Here is a 22,784-nt window from a genome sequence, read left to right as displayed (position 1 = left end):
TCACGTAGAGCGCATGGAAACCAATGCTCCGGCCCGAAAGTATTCGAATCTAAACCCACAAGACAGCGCAGTAGAGGAAGACCGCGAAGCAGGTGGCGCGCAGAAGTGGAAGGTGACCTCACCCAACTTAGAGCGCGAAACTAGGGACATCTATCTAGGGACCGAGCTAGAAGGAGAAGTTTGTTGGATGAGGCCCTAGTTCACACAGGACTGTAGCGCCACCTTAAGTAAGTAAGTAAGTTTGATCGGGTCAATCGTGAATGCATCTGGAGATCGCTTACTGCGCGAGGAATCCCTGAGAAAATTGTCGATGTTTTAAAGAATCGTACAACAACGCAAGGTGTTTTGTGTTGCACAATGGAATTGTCTTTTGTGTATTAAAAATGAACTTTATTCTATCAGATACTAATTGGGAATGTAAGAATGAAGGAATAGATGTAAAAGAGGAAGATAGTTTAAAAGGAATGAGATCTGTGTTTGACTTAGGGTGCAAACGTAATGATCACGATGTATCTGTTAGATGTCGTCTCACATCCCCCTTTTTTACAAGTCTAGTCGGAGTGGGCGTCGGATGATTCTCCCAGAGCGAGTAGATTTCTGTGGTGAATTCACTTGTTGATTCTCAGCTTGATTTGTTGTTGTTGGATTAGGTGATATCCATTTTTCGTCAATCGGGTTTTCTGAGCTCGGTACGTTTTGAATTTCTTCGTTTTCGTCAAGGTCAAGATTCGGCTTTTGATAAACTTTGGCTTTTGTTGGCTTGATCTTGGTGATGTTTCTGCGAAACTCTTTGCCATTGTTGAATTTTAGGTTATAAGATCTGGAATGTATTTTTTCTTTGACTACTGCAGGTTCCCATTCTTTCTTATCGATGCGAGTAAGAACATTCTGTCCAATATTTAGCTGTTGAGGTGGTGTGGAACCATGACTGTTGTTTATAGCTTGGTTATGTCTCATATTGTTCAGTTCTTCTGTGATGTTATTTTGTTGACTTGGTATAAGTGACTGAGTTGTTGCTGGTATTTGCGATCTGAGATTTCTGCAGTATAGACGTTGGGCTGGTGTACCGATATTTCCTCTAGGTGTATTCATGAAATTAAGGATAGCCAGGTGATAATCGGTATTGTCGTAGTGACACTTCTTCAATAGTTGTTTAGTGGTTTGTACAGCTCTTTCTGCCAAGCCATTTCCTCTTGGATGATGTGGTGAACTGGTACGGTGGTCGAATTGCCATAGCTTTGCGAAATTTTTGAAGTCAACAGATGAAAATTGTGGACCATTATCCGATTCCAAAACTTTCGGGATTCCATGGTAAGCAAAAATGTTTTTTAAAAACTTGATAACATTACTTGCTGTTGTTTCTTTCAATTTTTTAAATGTGATGAATCCTGAATAACTGTCAGTGAGGACAATGTATTCTTCTCCCAAGAAATGGAAAAGGTCGGTAGCAACAATTTCAAATGGAAATTTGGGTACCACTTTAGTTTCTATGGGGTGTTTGTTGTTGCTACGCTGATGAACTTGACAAGATGCACATTTTTGGATGAAATTCTGTAAATCCTTTGTCAGTTTTGGCCAGAATACGTAGTCTCTTGGATGACGTATACATTTTTCGTAGCTGAGATGACCTCCATGAATGTACTTCAACATCTCATAACGCATTTCTTCAGGTATGAGCGTTTTATGTGACTTGTGGATTATACCATCGCAAACTGAGAGTTCTTCGCGGAAGTACCAATATGGTTTAATTGATTCAGGTAATTGTTGAATATCATTTGGCCAGCCTTTTGAAATTTATTTAAACAGTTGTTGACATGATTCATCGGCAGCTGTTAGCTTTGTCAATCGACTGTGTTCTGCATTCGTTATGGCCAATACTGATTGAACTTGTAATTCATTGTCTTCTCTGTCATTAACTGGGGGTGGATTTTCAATATCGCGACTTAGTGGATCTGCCAGGAACATTCTTGATCCTTTTATGTAGATCACCTTTGGGTTGTAAGTCAATAAGCTCAAGCGTATTCTTTGGAGTCTAGCTGGACATGCATGTAAAGGTTTTTGGAATATTGATTCCAAAGGCTTGTGATCTGATTCGACAACTGGTTGCTTACCCCACACGTATTCATGGAACTTTTCGCATCCGAACTTGATAGCAAGGGCCTCCTTCTCCAACTGAGAGTATCGCTGTTGACATTCGGTTAGCGATTTGGATGCATATGCTACCGGCTGTTCCTGTTGCAAAAGTACGGCTCCTAGTGCTGAAGAACTTGCATCAACTTGAAGCTTGACATCTTGATTTACGTCGTAAAGTTTGAGTACGGGTGGCTTAGTGATAATTTCTTTTAATTCGTCAAATGACTTTTGTTGGATTTCATCCCATACCCATTGAGTTGATTTCTCAAGGAGTTTTCGAAGTGGTGTCATCATCTGCGAATAGTTTGGTATAAACTTACTTAAATATGTGAACTTACCAAGGATGCGCTGGAGTTCTTTTCGGTTAGTTGGGGGCTTTAGTCGACGGATTGCTTCTGTTTTTTCTGGATCTGCTGACATGCCCTTACGATCGATAATATGTCCAAGGAATTTTATTTTTGACTGCTCGAACTGACATTTGTCTCTGTTTAGTTTCAGACCTTTTTCTTGGATAATCGTTAGAACTTTTTCAGTAGTGCGTCTGAGTTCCTCTATTGTTCTTGCTTGTATTAGGATATCGTCAATTGCTACTTCTACCTTTGTGAGATCAGTAAAAAGTTCTTGCATGATCCGTTGAAATACTTCTGGGGCTGAGGAGATGCCAAATGGAAGACGTTTGCAGCAATATCGTCCCCAAGGTGTTGCGAACGTAAGTATACGTTTGGTACGATCTGAGACTCGAACTTGCCAAAAGCCTCTCCTGCAGTCCAATAGAGTGAAGAACTTCGATCCATTGATTCTCGCAGCGATGTCTTCAATTGTTGTCATTGGGTGATGTCGACGCAAAATATTCTTATTGACGATGGTCGGGTCAATACAGATTCTGATTTTGTTGTTCTTTTTGACAACTACCATGGGAGAAACAGCTGGTGTTGGCTTTTTAATTGGTTCGATGACATCCAAATTAACCATTTCGTCTAGAGCTTTCTTGACATCATCTCTTATCTTGTACGGAATTCTTCTTGGAGTACAAATTTCAAAACACGGATTTGGTATAAGGTCAATGTCATACTCGACGTTTTTTATACAGCCAAGTCCATTAAATATGTCTTCTTCTTTGATGGAATAAATTCTACGAACAAGACCCAGCTTTTCGCATGCATTTGCGCCCAAGATTGGCATGATGTCTTCTTCAACCACCTTAAATGCTATTTTGCACTTTTGATTAGCAATAGTGCTCTTGAGTATAACTTCTCCTAGCACTTTAATCTGGTGGTTGGTGAAAGAACGGAGTGACTTTATATTGCTTTGTAGCAAGGTGTTTTTAGAGCTATTTAACAATTTTATTGGCTTGGCAGTACATTACATTCTGCCCCAGTGTCGAGATGTATGTTGCACTTTTTTCCAAATTCGAAGTGGATTTCTTCCGTCCATAGCTTCGAATCCTGATTTGATTTCTTTGGTGTCGTTGGAATGACAACTTTTCCAATGAATGCTGACCAGCTGTTGTCATCGCTTGTGTCGCTTTTTTGATCGCAAACTACTGCTTTCACCGTCTTTTTTTTGTTATAAGAGAATTTACTCGTAGAAGATTTATTTGACTGTTGCTTACTACAGCATGCTTCAAAATGGTTTTCTCTGTTGCAGATTTTGCATTTGTGTCTAAATGCGGGGCATTTTCGGAGTTTGTGCCTTTTGGCACAGTTTCGACAATCGATTAAATTATTTGTTTTTGATTGATTGCGTACCGATGAGACACCTTTTTCAGTTTCCTGAGTGATGTGCGCAGTTTGTTGTTGTGCGATTTCTGTGGCTTTGCATTTTACAATTGCCTGTTCCAATGTGATATCTTGGGAAAGAAGGCGGGTTCGTAGTTCGTCATTCTTAATCCCTAAAATTAGCTGGTCACGCAACATCCCATCAATTAAATTTTCGAATGCACAATTTTGTGCCTGAAGTCTTAATCTAGACATTAGTTCATCGATGCTTTCGGTATCACTTTGGTAGATCTTGTGGTATTTATATCGTTCAAACGTAACATTTACTCTTGGTATAAAGTAATTTTCAAAAACATTTTTTACCTGAATCAACGTGAGCTCTCCTCCAGCAGGAATGTCGGGTTGTGGCAATGTGTTATACAGTTGAATAGCTATTGGGCCTATTGTGGACATAAACGTCGCAATCTGTATATTTTGTGGTTTACTAACCATCATTGCCGCCGTCTCGAAATATGTGTATTGTTGTTTCCACAATTTCCATGTTCTAGCCATGTCTTTATCATGCTCTATTATGAGAGCTTTTGGTGGACGGATAAAATGATTTATATTTCCGTTCTCGGCTGCAGCTGGTGGATTCGCCATTTTGTGTACACAGAGGATCTTTTTATTTTTTTTTTTCTATACGAAATTGATTAAAAAACCTGCAGATTTTTACTCGTCTACTCGAAATTTATTGCAAATTTGTAGGTTTAAGTTAGATTGGGTTTCGGTACCATGTAATCTTATGATTCACAAATGAATTAATAATAAGATAAAGAATTGTCTTTTTTGTATTAAAAATTAACTTTATTCTATCAGATACTAATTGGGAATGTAAGAATGAAGGAATAGATGTAAAAGAGGAAGATAGTTTAAAAGGAATAAGATCTGTGTTTGACTTAGGGTGCAAACGTAATGATCACGATGTATCTGTTAGATGTCGTCTCACATCGAGTGAGACAAGGAGATTTCTTATCACCAATTCTGTGTTTGCTGGCGATTGACAATGTGATGACTGCCACGGTGGGTACAAATGAAAGACACGGTATCCAATGGAGTCTGTTTGACAAGCTTAGCCACATAGATTATGCTGACGATATATGCCTCATGGCAAACAACACCGCAGGCTTAAACGAGATGTGTCATTAGCTGCAATTGAATGGAGTGGTGGGGAGTGGGGGCTGCTTAAGGATTAACACAAATAAGGCCAAAGTAATGACTACGGGCCAAAGCACACAAGTTATTCTTGAAAGTTTTATAGCCCTGGATGGCGGAACGGACCTGGATGTTAACAGTAGAATAAACAAAGCCCGTAGTGCAGTTCAAATCCTTTCTCTTGTGTAAAATTCTAGCAAAATATCGCCACACACCAACTTGAAACTCTTCGAATGCAACGTCAAATCAGTGCTATTATATCTTTCTGAAACATGGAAGTGCTATGCCAACATCTCGAGCAGACTACAAGCTTTCGTTAACCGTTATCTGCGCTCTCTTCTTAAGATCCGGTAGCCACAAACCATATCTAACTTTGAGCAGTGAAATAGTACCGGACAGAAAAAATTGGACTTAAACATCATTCAACGGAAATGGCGTTGGATAGGCCATACACTGAGGAAACCTGACAACAATATAGCAATACAATCCGTACAATGGAATCTCCAGGGTAATAGACGCGCTGGAAGACTAAAGACAACTTGAAGTTCATCAGTTTTGAGCTGAGGTCATTTGCGGTCAATCGGGATAGGTGGAAGGATCTTGTTGCTGCCCTATGCTCCAGGAGGACTTAAAGCGCTGCTGTACTTGCAGCCGGACAAGTTATAAACGAGCCCAAAGATGGGATCTATACTTAAGCTTTGGACAATATGCATATCATATCATATTATTTGTCGTTGAAGTTCTACATCCGAAGAAGAAGAGCGTTGTGAGTCTGTAGACGTCAGTGAAACAATAAATTGGATTGAAAGTCGCATTAGCAAAGAAAACGAAAGAGTGTCGGAGACAAAACAGAGCCCTGGGGTTCACCACCATTTATTTTGAGGTTTTCTGACTTGTAAGAAAGAACAGATGCCGAACCCTATCAAATTCGTTTGAAATATCAAGTTGAAAACTCTTAATTAATTGTGATGTGTGGGCTTTCCAGTTAAGATTTGTATCAATTCAAATACCTAGATATTTGAAACTCTCAACCGACTCTATTTAAAACAAGTAGATGAACAGACAACATTTTCGGTGTACTTTTTACTATATATCAAGTGTGGGTGGACATGCAAATTTTCCTACATTCTGCAGAGTGAAAGTAAATGTCGCAATCAATTGCTTTACATTTTGTAAGCTGCACATCATTAGCTTTGTTTTTTCGCTTACTAATAGCTCATGTTTAAAAACAATTGTCTTAAAACTTGCAAGTCTTTTTGTAGATTAACTAATGATTCAAATAAGTTACTGCTTTCGAAAGAAAAAGCCGGACCATTAGCAAAAGCCGTTACACTACTATTAAATGTTGCTGGAATTCACATATATATTTAAAATAAAACCGGGCCCAATACAGAACCTTGCAGCACACCCATACTAATATTCCTGACCTCGCTAAGGACCTTTCCAAGTTTTACTTTTTGAGTCCTGTGGCTTAAATAGGAAGCAAACAAGTTATGGATTTCACCTCTAAAACCAGCTCTATAAAGTTTGTTCAAAAGAATATCATGATTGACCATAACAAACGCCTTGGTTATGTCAATAAATAAAGCTATGGTATTACTTTGAAAAAAAAAACATATTTCGCTACATAATTGCATCTTCTGTTGAGCGACCTTCATGAAATAAAATCTATCACTTAAAAATCTGTTTTATTTGAAAACGTTCAAATTCTCAACTTCAAAAGCTTTTCAAATACCTTGGACAAAGTAGCATGTATGGAAATGGGTCTATATTGGCTTAAACATTTTCTGTTGCCTTTCTTATAAAAAACAATCTTTTTTAAAAGATTATTGGTTATACTCGTACCATCGTACCAACAAGGTTCAAAAACAAAACAATTACATTGAAAACACTCACAAGCTAAATGTGCTGTCCACATTTTTTTGATATTGCCTCTGCATTAGAATGTTTGTGATATAAGACCTTCCAATTGTTTGGAACGAGACCTGAAGCGTGTAATAGATGAAAAAGCTAACACTCTGGTTTGCCAACGTTAATGAACACCTAGGTGAGCGGATTTGTGTTCATTGAGGTCTTTTAGAACTCTGGTACTGCATGGGTGGACAAAAATTGGTCCCATAAAATCACAGACGGATTAAATTAGGGGCGAACTGCGTAGCTAAGTTATAAACTATCTCTAAAGAGCTTACAAATGCAGTTCTATTGACAAGGAGCATAGGAGCCATATTTTTTTTTTAATGGAGTAAGAGATGGTTGGACATTTTGGTTCATTTCATACCCTTTGAGATGTTTTAGGTAAATTACATTTAAATAAATTTTATATTGTTAAAAGGAATAACCTTTCTTTGTTCTACACTGGCTTAAGCTTCATGGTTTACAATTCTGTATTCATAACAAAACTGTTACTGTTGAGCTAAGCTTTCCAAGGGTGTAGGTATATCGCAATTGTGGGCACTAGACGGACATAAAATCGAGTATTTTGTTCGCCAACCATGATGCTATTAATACAATTTGTAGTTGCTATTAAGTCTAAGTCTATTAAGTTCTCAAAAAGTAACAAATAAAGTCAACAATACTATACTTTATTTCCATATACAGAATAGTAGGTATTGAATATCGACTTTTGTATCCCTCTTTGAGGTTGATAAGTTTTTAATATGCCTACACGACTTGAAAGACAAAAATAGTGTCAAGTACGATTATGATAAATACCAAACGAAGAACTATGAAATAAAAGATTACTACAAAATTGATAATGATATTAATAATAAAAGTTTTATTTAATTACTTTTTACATAATTAAAACAAAATTATAGGCACATTTATTAATCAATTGATTAATTTCTAAGAACAAGATGCAGATTCACCGATTGCCAATCGTTCAAAGAGCAAGGCCAGCAAAGACAAATTAGTTTCGTTGCTGCACATAGTTTCCCATCCTTTGGTCCTAACAACTGCCTTAGCATTAATGATGATAAATTTGATGGTATGTTCTTTCAATTGATCCGCATTAAAGAGATCAGCTGAAACTAAGACCTCAGCTGCTGTTTCAATGGCTAAATCAGAGTACAAGTATTTTTCACACATCACCTTTAATTTCTTCAATGAATATTTATCGGCGGCAGCCAAAAGCTTAATGGGCATATCTTCTAATTTCGGAGCTTTATCCGTGTAGATGAAAACTAGCATTTCATGAAGAACATGGTGCTCGTCGGGCAGGTTTACCAAACTTAACTTATTCTCCTTCATTTCATGTTCGAAGATAGCTGCAAAGACATCACTTCGTGAAGCTAAGATTGCTTTATGAGCTGGGTACTTGTGATCACCAGCCACCAGAGTGACATCACTCAATTTCCCACTTTCAAGGAGTTTACCAAAATCCTCTATTACATCACAGTCTGGAATTTTGAAGTCTCCCATTTTCTTTTGACTTTTAATGGTTTTGCTTTCACATATAAATGTGACTTCACAATATATCAACAGTTCGTCTTTTGGCAATAGATCGTTGGATTCATCTTGTAGAGTTTCCATATCTATACATTCTGGAAAACCATAACATTCCATGGCATTGAAATTATGCGTTAAATCATAATTGTCTTTATATCTTTCTTGTTTTGAATTTAAAATAAAAAAGTTAAATTTTGCAGGAATTTTCAATTTATCAGAAGTTTCCGATTCCGATATCAACTTAAGATACACAGAAATATACTCTACACCTGGAACCAATACCAATTTCCATTTTATCGTTGGATTATCGTTTGAGTAAAATGTTGGAGAGCATAATTTTTTGTCGGGATCGGTAGATTTGTAAAAAGAGAAATTATTTATAGTCCATTCATAATTGATTTTATATAAATTTGATTGGGTTTGACCCCATTCGATGTTAGCATTGATTTCCAATGAAGATGAACGAGAGCTTATGGAACACAGATCTGGTTCCTGATCCTGACCTTCGACCGTTGCCATTGAGCGTCGCGGCTTTTTTAAAACTTTGTTTAGTTTTGATTACAAGTATATTGAAGTAAGAAAGCTTTTGGGTAAGGTACACTGGTCCCTTGTCTTCTTTAAATAACTAAACTGATATTGTAACTGTATTCAATAAGTTTTTGTAATATTTTATAAAGGAACGTCCTAGCGCCTACTTGTTTGTTGCTGAAGTTGAATTGAATGCTGTCTGCACTTCTGCAGCAAAAATACTCCATTACAATAATGGAGTAAATGGAGCATAGACACACCATATAATTATATGTATGGTGTGTCTATGCTGAATTCCAAAGACCTCCATTCTTTATAATGAAGACAGGGATGAAACATTCAATTTTTAAATCGAACGGGTTTTTTAAAATCCAAAACATATCAAAACTAGAAAAATAATGCATGATTCCGGCCATAGTGTTACAATCAACGGGGAACTATGATTGATGAATTTTACGTGCTTGAATTGGAGAAAATTGGTGTTGACGACTTACGTGGACGATACATCCAATTTTTTTAAGGAAACTTTTATTTATCGTATTGTAACCAAGCTTAAAATGGTAAATTTCAGGGATATTTTTGTTAAAATAGAGTCCTCTTCACAATCCTGTAAAAATAAAACCCCTTTTTTCCTTCTATTAAGCGAATTGTGTGAGAAAAAAAAAGAGAAAGCATTATATGTTGAATCGCAAAATACAACAGTATAAACTTCTTCAAAATAAAAACAACTGTTTCAGTTCGATAATTAAACATGAAAACTAATTTTAATAAAAGAGAACGAGGACAAAATTATACGGAGGTGGAAAAAATGGGTGAATAGATATTGATGCCCAATTTAGGAATATAATTGAAAATAAAGCCACAGTTGGTGTGACTGAAAATAAAAAAAAACAAAACTTGGCAAAATATATATAAAAAATATCCTTAACTCCACTGTAGCTACCTCGGGCGAAAGGACTTTTGTGCAGTTAAGAAGCACGTATGAGTCCTTGAAGCATTAAGCCAAGAAAAAAATGTTCACTCATAAGGTAAGAACCAAAAGAATTTCAACACTCAAAACTTGAAGGAAAAATTTGTTTTTCTTTCAAAACCATAAAGTTATTTGACCAACAGTTAAATTAACGTTTCTCAAAGGTGAATGCACTTGAATCAAAGTTTTCTGTGCTATGATTTATAAATAGTATATAATTATATACCAACATATGTACCTTCCTAAAACTCAAAACTTGTTTGAGGATATTTTGATTTCTACAGATCGAAATCTATAAAACTGGTGGTGAACCAACAACTTCAGCCCTGAGTTGTCTGGAAGAAAAAATCGCTTTTAAAATTTAGTGAGACAAAAATGGGCATTTAGTTTTAAAGGGTGTTTAAAAGCTTGTTTACTTTGAAAATGCTTGGTGAAACCAAAATATCCCATTTTACAGTTTAAAATCCTTTTAAATGTTTAAAAGTTGTTTATGAAATTGGGCATTAGTATTTTTGTGGAATACATAAACGATGCAAAGTATTACTTCATATTGAAATGCCACAAATAGTACAAATTGTTTTTAATTTTATAGATTTTGCCATCCCTGAAATCCCAAAAATTGGCAAAATTTCAAAAAAGTTGGGGAAAAAACACTCAATTTCAATACTCAAACACTGCTTGCTTACGTTGTTGCATTTGTAATTTTGCCATTTTGTCCAGGTTCTGCAAAGCAACAACAAAATAGAGAGGTGAATTATTTTTAAATTTCGTGTTGTTCAGATTTGTATTTTTACTTTTTTTCGATGAAAACATCAGCTTTAAGCTTAAATTGTTTTGCCATTATGTTGATAGCGAACCAATGTTCAGTTTTGTTTAAAAAAAGACATGTTTAACATCATTTTATTATAATTAATTCATTTATTAAGCATAATTACCATGAAATTATCCGAAATTTCAGAATTCACCTCAGATTGTTGTATCACAAATGCGTTCGAAAAATCAGAAAATTAAGGGTGCGAGCACAATTTATTAAATTCAATAATTAAATTTGGGTTAGTTGTATTAGCGTTTTATTGATTGGTTGAATATATTTACCAATATTTTTCATTAAATGGAATCAGTAGTAGTTAAATATTTAAGGAAAACATAAAAAGAATATATTCAAATGGCGATACGGCCGAGTTAATTTAATGGGCTCAACTTTCCATTACCACAGAACGAATTTCGACTCGCGGTTTTTTTATTCGATAGATATGTGCAAATAAATAATAACTATAGCAATTTTAGAGCGAGGAAACATTTATTTCTATTTTTAATTAATTTTTAAAGTTCACTTTTTTGCATACAAAACACACAAAAATGGTTGATTTTGACATTTCTTCCCTGTTTTTTGTTCAGTTTTGCCATACTTGTTTTTTTTTCTTGGTAATTTCTTTTATTTTAGTGCTTAAATGAAAAAGTATTTTGCATGTACCCAAACTCGCACCCACCCCAAATCCTGTAGTGACCCCAAGCAGGTGGTTGCAGAGGGGCAGCATGCCCCCCTTACTTAGCTGTTAGTACGCCGTGCTATCCACTAAAAATAACTTGTTTTAGGCTCAAAAAATGCAAACCAAAAATAGTAGGGTTAAGTCCGAAAAGAAAATATTTTTTTTATGACTTTAACTTGTTTCCTCGCCCTAATATTTAAAACATGTTCTATTGAGACCCCTACCTAACTGTAAAATAAAAATCAGAATTAAATTCGTGCTGCGGTAATGGAAATTCGCCCCATTTAATGTTATAAATAGTACACAATATTTCGTGTTTTAAAATTAAAAGAACTTTTTCCTGTATATTTTAAGATATAGTACGCAAAATTGTCTGTTGTGTTGTTTAAGAAGCATTGTGTTAGACTTTTGTCTATTTCTAATGATACAAAACCAAAGAAAAGAAATGAATGCAATGTTATTTTTTTAAACTGTATTTAGTTAAGTATACACTTTTAAATTTTATTTTAATTGGTATTTAAAAGCTTATACACTCTTACAGTTTTAAACCATGTCAGAATTTGAGTATCGGTTGGTAAGGATTTCGTTGTTCTTAAACGCTTCCATGGCACTTTTAAAATGAAGCTATTTCAGTGGTCTGAGGACTAAATCCGAGAATTTGCGGATTTGTTACCTTTGCACCAATATTTTGCCATTTTTTATTTTAACACAAGTTCACACTACCTTACCATTTGAAGCACAAAATAGCCTTCTACCTGTTTTAATGAAAACTATTTTTTAGGTTTCTGAAATTGACCTAGATAAAAACTAGGATCACAAATTGTTGTTGCAATACTTGTTGAAAGATACTTGATAAGATACATTTTTATGGCCGATGGTAAATGTAAACCACACCTAAACGTAAAGTTTTGATTTGTATTTCATTTGACATTTCTCAACTTCGGACTAAGATAGTTTGAATCATGGGAAGATACACAATCGAGCAATGCGTTAAAGTTATTCAGGCTTATTAGGAAAATGGGCGATCAAATCGAAAGTATATGCAATAATTCAAGAGCTAAAGGATGAGAAAATCTGGAACATTAATGGCATAGAACCTTAACTATGCCTCAGTGTCATCGAAATTTCTTCGAAAATTCTTCTTCAATAAATAAATTATGGCATGAACTGTGTGACATGTTGTGTCCCTCCGCCGTGCCATTCGGCTTCTTGTTAAAGCTAGTGCACATCAAGTTTGATCAATTGATAAATAAACGAATTGTAACGTTCTGGACAGCATCGTTTTTAAAGAAATTTGGACAGCAAACCTGTCAGTATTTGTACATGAAACGTAAATCCACTTGAAGATTATCATCGCTTTTAACATGTCAGTTCTATTTATTGACGTATCCATTCAACCGCAAGTGATTTTCATCGCTGAAAAAAATTGTGAACAAATTTTAAAAATTTGCAAAATTTGTATACGTCAGTCAGTGGGCAGTTTTTATGTTGAATTGTCACAAACCAAACTAAAGTTGAATATCTGACAAAATGGTTGCAAGATAAAATAATGTTGCCAGCTTAGAGTTCTACATAAAAAAAACACACACCCGTGACACTTAATGTTAAACTCGAATCATTTGTCTAAACTTCAAAGCCATGAAAAACGAAGAGTTAAGTAAATACTCTGATAAATACCTTTCTGAAATATTATGTTAACAATTATAACAAACTAAAGAAATAGTAAATGCTCCTTTTGTACCTTGTGCACGCTTTATTTAACGAGAAAACGAGAACCAATGTACTACAACATAATTTGTTGTAGTACATTGGTTCTTTTTATGAAATGACTCAGCTTAAAATTTCTCGCTAATTGAATCTTAAAGGCATAATTTTTCACACATTTCTAACAACTCTACAAATTAAGGAACAAACACAAAAAAGACACGTATTATTTTATTATTGACTTTTCTTTCAATCTAAAATTTGAATCACTGTCATTCATTCCACGGAAGTTCGAAATTTACCAACAGTTAACAGCTAACAGTTCAAATCAAATCATCAAAGTTGAACGTTTATTCCTCCGTCAAAGTGCAACAACCCTCTGAACAAATAATTTCGAAATTCAAAATACTCGTATTGGAAATAGTAAAAATCAGTTAAAATGATAAATTAACTAATTTAGTTTCGAGAGTGTTGTCCAATCATTATAACAAAAATAACTTAAACATCATAGGTAGGTTATTAGATACGTGAAATCTCAAACCATGGTTATGTAAATAAAATTCAAGTGATGTAAAATTTATCTTTTCATTTGTTGTAAATAATAAATGTATGGCATAAAATATACAAATAGGGGAAGTAGCTATAATTTTAATCAAAATCAAAACATTGTGAAAGATAAAACCGTATACAAAAATAATCTCACTGCCGATGTTTGATGTGATGTGTAAATTTCAAGTGCTAAACTATATGAATGTAAGTTAATATAATGTGCATTAAATAGGGGTTTTTTTAAAGAGCTTCATTACTTAACACAATTTTTGGTAAGAAGTGCTATGTGAACTTCACGAATGGATTTTTGTTTTCAAAGAATTTTTTACAATTGTTGATCTATAATAAATTTGTCAAACTTCACTCTGTAGAAATGTCAATATAATGTGGCATTCTCAACTGTCAAACCCTATACAATAACCATTCAAACTACTTGACATAATGGTAACAGGTACCTTATTAAAGGGTTATCAATAGGGAAGATTTAAATCTGACAGTTCATGGTGGCCATTTTGTTTCTTTTACTTTCTGTCAAAATGTCTTCTTTTAATCAGTCACTAAAGAAAAATCATCATGACAACGATACTTGCGTATCCACTGACTTAATGAATAATCAGCAAATATCCAAACGTCAACGAAACGCTAACATCGCCGCAGAATCCACGGAACAAAATTTCACATCGCTCACAAGAAAAATCCAACACAGCAGTTGGAAGTTGATACCAATTTAAATCGAAAAATCATCTTTATCATCTTTAGCCTATTTTTGAATGATTGGGTATGTGAATAAACAGAATTGGCGGATTAAGGATTACACCAATCCACAAAAAATTTCCGAGGTGTCAATGCATGCAAATAAAGTTACTGTTTGGTTTGGATTTTGGGCTGGAGGCGTGATCGGTCCGTAATTCTTCAAAAATTAAGCTGACCAGGCCATCACTTTCAACGCCGTTCGCTATTGGTCGATGATCATAATCTTCGTGCAATCCCAGTTGGATGATATAGACATAGTAGAGATATAGTTTCACCAGGACACATCTCGATATCCAACCGATCGATGGAGTTTAACATTTACTAAAAATGCCTACTCGAAAAATACAAACTTTTCAATCTGGGTATGTCCGTAGTCTTAAGTGACTTTGAATTACGGACACATTCAACTTAAACTTAAACTTAAACTTAAACTTAAACTTAAACTTAAACTTAAACTTAAACTTAAACTTAAACTTAAACTTAAACTTAAACTTAAACTTAAACTTAAACTTAAACTTAAACTTAAACTTAAACTTAAACTTAAACTTAAACTTAAACTTAAACTTAAACTTAAACTTAAACTTAAACTTAAACTTAAACTTAAACTTAAACTTAAACTTAAACTTAAACTTAAACTTAAACTTAAACTTAAACTTAAACTTAAACTTAAACTTAAACTTAAACTTAAACTTAAACTTAAACTTAAACTTAAACTTAAACTTAAACTTAAACTTAAACTTAAACTTAAACTTAAACTTAAACTTAAACTTAAACTTAAACTTAAACTTAAACTTAAACTTAAACTTAAACTTAAACTTAAACTTAAACTTAAACTTAAACTTAAACTTAAACTTAAACTTAAACTTAAACTTAAACTTAAACTTAAACTTAAACTTAAACTTAAACTTAAACTTAAACTTAAACTTAAACTTAAACTTAAACTTAAACTTAAACTTAAACTTAAACTTAAACTTAAACTTAAACTTAAACTTAAACTTAAACTTAAACTTAAACTTAAACTTAAACTTACTTGAACTTGAACTTGAAATTGAACGTGAACTTAAACGTGAACTTGAAATTAAACTTGAACATGAAGTTGAACTTGAACTTGAAATTGAACGTGAACTTAAACGTGAACTTGAAATTAAACTTGAACATGAAGTTGAACTTGAACTTAAACTCAGACTAACTGCAAATTAAGAATGTTCTGATTCATATCAGTCATTATAATGTAACCGGTCTTCAAGAGAAACATACATAAGGACATACATATCAACCGTCTTGTGGTGTGTCCTTTAATGACCATCTATTAATTATGTATAACATACTTTCTTATTACAAAATGTTTACCACTGCCATTCCTATATTTATAGCTTATTCCTTAATGATGATGTCAACCTCATCGTTCAACCGAAACGAGGACATCGGCTAATGTTGATTGCCACCTTTCCACCAAGCAAGCCGCTCCATAGCCCTTTCATTCAAGTTTATTGGCACCAAAATTTCCTTGCTTATTTTTTTACGCTTTCTTTCTCTCTTGGTGATAAATACTGAACTCAGTGTTATCCTTTCTGTTTATAGTCAAAGCAAAATGATAATAAACATACAAAAATATAATAATACCATGACCAAATTCTGTGATAAAAATATGTGTAGGGATTATTATTTCCATTTATATTATAACGGGCTCTCTGGTTCCTAGGATTCAACATTTTTATATGAAAAAATATGAATGAAGGAACATTTCTTTAAAAAAAAAACATATATTTATCTGAAAAAAGGAAGAAATTCTTTAATATTAAATATAAACAATATAAAATTTTATATTTTTTGAACAACCGTGTCAAAAATATTTTAATAAACATGTTAATCCTTTAACCTTTGAACTGTTCAAAACTTTTATTCTCACTAACATTTGATAACCTTTTAATCCATTGAGTCCTATAAACTTGCTCCTGCAACCAAATATTCTTGTTGGAAACTGGATCTATATTTTAGGACCTACATATTTTTGTTTCCATTTAATTTTTCCAAACACTTTATTCATAAACGCCTCCTTTCGTTGCGTTGCAAAAAAGAATAATTAGTCCAGTTAATAAAGGATTTCTCCTCAAACAAAATCCAACAGTTTTGAAACTTGGCCATTTGGCCAACTTGCTAAGGGATGTCTGGTGATGACCCAAATAAAAGCCCCAAGAATCCGCAGTGAAGGTAAACATACGTTTTTTTGGTTTTTCGGATTTATCTTGAAATGAAATGAAAAAATACTGTTTAATTTTTTGAGGTGAAGGCAATTTGTTTTGTTCATTGACTGGACTAAATGTCAGGCTAGTTATCTCACCAACTATGTTATCGTTATGTATTGAGGACGCAAGTATCGCAGCTTTATTCTTTTGAAAACAATAGAAGTCCCGGAAAAGCCTTCAGCTGAGTCATATTCGCGTATCTAAGCTCAGGTTCACGATGACTCTTAGGACACGTCAAAATTTGTAGAAGCATTTCTTGATCAAATAATTTATGCCAAATGCTGACGGGGTCTTTAATATGCTCGGCTATAAATTTCGCGGCACAAACACGACTTATTATATTATGGAGGTATCTTTGATCATTTAAAACGATTTTTCCCGTAATAACAATTCAATCTTCGTCAGTACTATCGGTACAAACATCTTATTAAGGGATCTAACTTCTCTTATTACCATCACTTTCACGAAGATGTAAAAGTTTACGACCAGAAACCAAGTTCTCGTCAATTTCACACTCACTATCAGATTGCTCTAAGCCAGCATGTATCCTTAAGTCTATAAGGATCGTTCGATTTCCTAAATCGAATTTCTTAAGTGTTAAAAAACCGGTACTGCTTCTGTCTTCTTTGGTGATTGTTTTAGCACTAAAAAAATAAAAGCTACTAAGACGCTGGGTCGCGGCTGCTGGCAAAATCGTAACGCCTGTGACACTCCTACTTACTGACTTAAGGTGGCGCTACAGTCCGGGACGGACCTGGGCCTCAACCAACAAGCGTCTCCAGCCAGCTTGGTCCCTAGCTAGCTGTCTTCAGTTTCGCACGCCAAGTTGGTTGAGGTCCTCTCCCACCTGAGTGCGCCAGCTGAGTCGCGGTCTTCGTCTTCTGCGCCGTCCCTCAGGATTGGATTTGAAGACCTTCCGGGCTGTAGCGTTGATGTCCATCCGCTCTACATGATCTAGGCCGTTGGACTTTAATTCTGCTAACTAGGTCAGTGTTGCTGTACAGCCCGTACAGTTCGTCGTTATATCTTCTTCTCCATTCTCCATCTATGCGTACGGGACCAAAAATCAACCGAAGAATTTTTCTCTCGAAGCATCCTAAGACGCTCTCATCTTTCTTTGACAGGGTCCAGGCCTCAACGCCATAAATGAGAACTGGGATGATGAGTGTCTTATAGATGGTGATTTTACATGCTCGAGAGAGGACTTTACTTCTCAATTGCCTTCTAAGTCCAAAGAAGCAGCGATTTGCAAGAGTTATTCTTCGTTTGATTTCAGCGCTGGTGTCGTTGTCTGCATCAATAGCGGTGCCTAGGTAGACAGAGTCCTTTTGTCCAAGACGTCGTTGTTCAGTGTACTTTTTTGATGACAGCATATACTTGGTCTTGCCCTCATTGGCCACTAAACTTGAGTTCTTTCCAGAACGATGTTGAAGAAGTCGCATGACAGTGCATCGCCTTGTCTAAAACCTTTTTTGACATCAAATGCATCGGTGAGATCTTTTCCGACCTTGATAGAGCAGCGTGCATTCTCCATTGTCATATTTGCCTTGCAGCAGCTTAGGGCTTCCGCTAATTGTTCGGCTGCACGTGGTCTGTTAAGGGACCTAACATTCCACGTACAGATCCGAAGTTCGTTATCCTTATTTCGTTTGCGTGGGTTGTCAACAGTGAATCCGTCCGTATCCGAGGCTTGTTGGTGCTTCGCAACTAAAGGTATTTTTTACGTGGCCAGGAAGTCACCCCGACGGCACAGCCCCCAATCTGGAGGGCCAGATCCTTAGTATAACTCCAAGGAAGGTGAGCCGGATAAACCGCTCCTTACGGGCCTGGGCTCCGAATATGTCGAAAAAGCCCTATAAGGTGTTGACTAAGTAGTTCAACCTTACTAGAACTGTAGACGCCACCGTTGATTCCATCTCGAGAATTCGTCCGCTGCCGCCTGGATAAGGAGAGGTGCCTTAATGGAAACACCTCTCCCCCTCTCTCGTTTGCTGCCCCCAACAACCACTGGGGTTGGAACCCAATTTCCAGTTGAGGTACTAGGGACCTGATGTTCACCGCGGGGATGTGAGAGTATGAGTTGATAGACAGAGGTGGGTTTTGAGAAAAACCTGTGCCCTATTGAATGCACATGTCTACCATTTGAACATCTGTGAGACTTCATGTAACCAATTAAAAGTTTAAAACAAGTATAGAGACAATTCTATAAAAATAAAATTCGAATTTTTGATTTTTGACCAACATATGAACTCAATGGACCTAATGGTGAAAGCACTATTGGCGAGGACAGACAAACGTACTTAATCGACGGATCAACTTTTTACGACGTCTTTATACCAGTGTAGTAATGTTTGCTTAAAACATCAATTTCGAAACTTTTCACGAATGTAATATTTGTCATATGTTTCCAAAGCAAAAACCAAAAAAGAGTTATTTAGTTTAAAGATTTGTATAAATATATTTTTCCATTAATTTATAACTTTATCAGGCTCTTCGATTCATGAAGGGTCTCTGCCTCAGAAGCAGTGGGCTTCTATATACTATACGTTCCAGGAATCCAGACCAAGCGTTCTGCCATCCGAAATTGCCTGTAAATCGGAAGTTCGGTTGTCCTTGTCTCGAATCAAAGGGCTTCGAATCAAAGATTTTTTTACCTAGAACGTTAGCTCAAACAATACCAACCTCTTTATACAGCTCATGGAGTTCACTTTTGTTTGCATTTCGAAAGACCTCAGCACTTCTAGGGTAATTCTTGGAAAACAATATTCACCGCGCTCTTGCTAACATACGGCCACAAATATTGGATAAATTTATCGAAAATTGGGCTTCCTCATTAGCCGTCATATGCTGGAAATTTTGCTTAAATCATATTGCCAGAAGTCAGATTGAAAAATGACCTTTGGGTTAGGCCAGGTCTAGAGAATACGCGGATTTGAGGATAGCAGCTCTCAGTTTAATGCCTGCAATAATTAGCTTTGTAAAATTTTTGACGAGAGTCTTCTTAGTCTTAGAGAAAAGAAAAAAGTCAAACTATCTCTTTTATTTGGCGTTATTTCATGAGGAAGGTTCATGACGACATAAGTGACTTCATTTGAAATTAACTTGCATTCTTTAAACGCAATGTAAGACCAATCCAACTACAAAATTTGTTGGATGTCATTATTTTCAAATTTGGAACTTTGCTTGACTATTTCTTACTTCCAAAAAGTACCAAAACATTGTTATCTACAAGAAAAAACCTCTTTAAACGGGTAACAAGTCTAAAACTCTCTAATATTAAACTTTAAATAACATTCTCCAGTAAATAAATAAATCACAGAATTATAAAGTTCAGCTTTAGGTTGAATAAAAAAAAGCATATGATCAGCTGATATTTTGACATAAGCAGTCTTGGGTGATTGTTCTTGGATAACTTTTCAGTCAACTTTCAAATAAAAATTGGATACAAATTTTTGGCAGCTGGGCCGTAACATACTAGATACTTGCCTAACCTCTAAGTCCCTTATGTTGCTTAAACCTGTCCATTGCTATAAAAAAGTTGGGATGTGCAACGATTCATTTTGATATGGACGTCAAACGCATGGTATTATCACCATCTATTAGCAAATAGTGAATTTAGACGTCAACTTGACCGCCTTGGATAGCGATATTAGTGAGAAGTTTATAATTTAAATTTCATCTCGTTCTCAATCTACAAATCCTTTTTATTTGTTTACGTTTAACCGACTAAGTATTGGAAGTAAAGTGATACTAAAGAGGTTTTATATGAACGGAACTTGGAACAGTTTAAAACAATTTTTTGTATTTTTATATTTTACAGCAAAATAAAAAAGTTAATAAAATACCACTGTTTATATCTTTCTATCAAATTAATCATGTTTAAATATACAACCAACCATAAAACATGTGTAGACTGTAAACGTCATATTAGGGTGGTTCTTTAAGAAATACAACGTCTCCCAGTAGTTTTTAAAATAGTATCGTTTTCGAAAAACTCTAAGTTTATACTTAAAAAATGAACGATTTTAGAAAACCATCTTCTTCTTTCAATTTCTCTCAAGTAAAGTCATTGAAACTCCTTAGATAAAAACTAGAAGTCCATAAAGTTATGTTTACGTGTAAAACTCATCGTTTTACACTTGTAAATGTTTAAACAAAACGATTAGATTTTCACTATTCTTAGGTCGGTTTAAAGGAGTTTACAGTCAGCTAGTGATTTTACTGTCCGAAATATTTGTACGTTATCAGCGTATGTTAATGTCATTGAACACTGTAAAATTTAAAATTAATAATAGTGGGTCATGATGAATTCCCTGTGGAACACCAGAGTTAAATAAAAAATTACTTGAGCGACTATCATAAAAAACAATACTGTAATACCTGTCACTTAGTATGGTAAATTTAAAAAAATAATCCAGTCATTAAATTCAACTTTTGCCAACTTTTAAAAGCACAGCGACTTAGACAGTCCTCAAAATTTAAGATATTTTCTATTATATATCAGCTGCAGAGATTTTTAAATTAATAAAACCCAAATTCCTCAGAGCTTTGAAGAGCTATTTGACAAGTTAGAATTTGATGAGAAAGGCACTCTTGAAAAATTGATTTAAGCCAAGGAACTCCTATCTTACTTCGAAGATCATAGATATTTCTCTATAGCTTAGTGAATCATGAAAGTAGTTTCTCTTGTTAAGGTTAAAATTGAGCTGGCTATATAAAAGTCTGCTGCCAAACTCACGAGCTCTTGCAATAAATGCTTTTCGAGTAGAGTCCCCATTTTTTTGTATGATCCGTTAAAATTGTTTCTTAAATTTTTTAAAGTTTTTCAAGTCGACTTGTAATGTCTCTCCACAAGATTCACCAATAGATTGGCACTTTGCATACCACCAGTCCTTGTTCCTCAACTCGTATAAGGCCATATTTTTTTGTAATACTTGATTCTTGAAAATTGCTGCAGATTTTACGCATAAAGTCAGCTTGTGACTTAAGTGTATTTGTAAACATCTTTGGTAGTCTAGTTTCCAGGTTTGGGGTAAATTGAAGAGTTTTTTTTAAGAAATTCCTATGGAAGTTTACAATTGCCTCATGCTCATCTATTTCCCAAACCTGAGAAACAGAGCACAGAGTTGACTTTAATACCGAATCAAATATTTTATCTTTTGTTGAAAGAATTATTCCTTTGTTTGAGAAAACATTTGTCCATGATTGCATTATGTTTAATAACTAATGCAATTGATACACAGACTACGTCATCGTTGATAACAGATTGTTGACAACAAAAATTTTACTGTTTTGAATTAACAGGACCGGATTCGATTCTTGTCACTAAGGCTTAATACTAGTAGTGGCGTGTATCGAATAGAATTCTTTTGGTCAACTCAGTAATATTTTTCTTATAGCCTTCGTCTGTTTTGGTCTTTAGTATTCTTTTATTTGCAATGGCTGGAAATTTCAGGGTAGATTATTGTAATATTAGTGGGCTTAGATCGAATTTTCTTTCTGTGTACTCCCATACTGCTTTAAACAGGCCAGCTGTATTGGCACTAAGTGAAACCCAAGTGGGTGAGGATTCTGATCCTACTGAATTCTTTATTCAATTGTATAACTTGGTGCCATTGTTCTTTTCCCAGCATGGTTCAGTTTTTGCCACAATATGGTCTCTGCGCCAATTTTTTTTTCAATTTTATGTGGTTTAAATTTTCCCTGAATAAGCAAATCATTCACCATTGCTTCCTTTATCGAAGCCCCAATCTAGACAGAGTGTCACCTTCTCGTGAATGTGATGCTTTGTCTGATTCCATCCAAAGAATTGTTTCGTCATATCCTCGCACTGAAATCGTTGTTACGGGCGATTTCAATGTACACAATTATGCATGGCTTCAACATTCGGGCCAGTCAACACCAGAAGGAGTGTGTGCTGATATCTTTGCTGAGTTAAACCACCTAACTAAGCTGGTCAACGAGCCCACTCGAATATCGGACGTAATAGGTCGAGCAGAAAACACTCTTGACTTTTGAAGATGAAATGTTTGACTGTTAACAGTGGAATTGT

The 22,784-nt window shown here is 35.0% G+C and overlaps 3 protein-coding genes across 7 annotated transcripts in view; 1 reads left to right on the top strand and 2 right to left on the bottom strand.

The window, feature by feature from the left end:
• The window catches only part of LOC129945467 (uncharacterized), an 89,901-nt gene that overhangs the window by 5,302 nt on the left and 61,815 nt on the right, over positions 1–22,784 (top strand). Inside the window, exon 1 of one of the 5 annotated variants that reach the window (XM_056055244.1) lies at positions 13,534–13,695. The exons of the other annotated variants lie outside the window; for them this stretch is intronic. The gene's annotated coding sequence lies outside the window, so the exon portion shown is untranslated. Of the gene's footprint in view, positions 1–13,533; positions 13,696–22,784 lie in introns of those variants that run through there. 5 annotated transcript variants of the gene reach the window in all.
• LOC129948535 (uncharacterized protein K02A2.6-like) lies at positions 544–1,662 on the bottom strand. Its single transcript, XM_056059574.1, has one exon. The coding sequence runs from the start codon at positions 1,660–1,662 to the stop codon at positions 544–546; it is 1,119 nt and encodes a 372-aa protein (XP_055915549.1).
• Positions 7,795–9,252, bottom strand: LOC129945468 (protein roadkill-like). The gene has a single exon (XM_056055248.1). The coding sequence runs from the start codon at positions 9,009–9,011 to the stop codon at positions 7,890–7,892; it is 1,122 nt and encodes a 373-aa protein (XP_055911223.1). The 5' UTR covers positions 9,012–9,252; the 3' UTR covers positions 7,795–7,889.

The sequence above is a fragment of the Eupeodes corollae genome, chromosome 2 (genome assembly GCF_945859685.1).
Source record: "Eupeodes corollae chromosome 2, idEupCoro1.1, whole genome shotgun sequence".
Classification (NCBI taxonomy): Eukaryota; Metazoa; Arthropoda; class Insecta; order Diptera; family Syrphidae; genus Eupeodes; species Eupeodes corollae.
The sequence above is the reverse complement of the archived record's forward strand: the minus strand, read 5'-3'. Positions and strand labels throughout refer to the sequence as shown.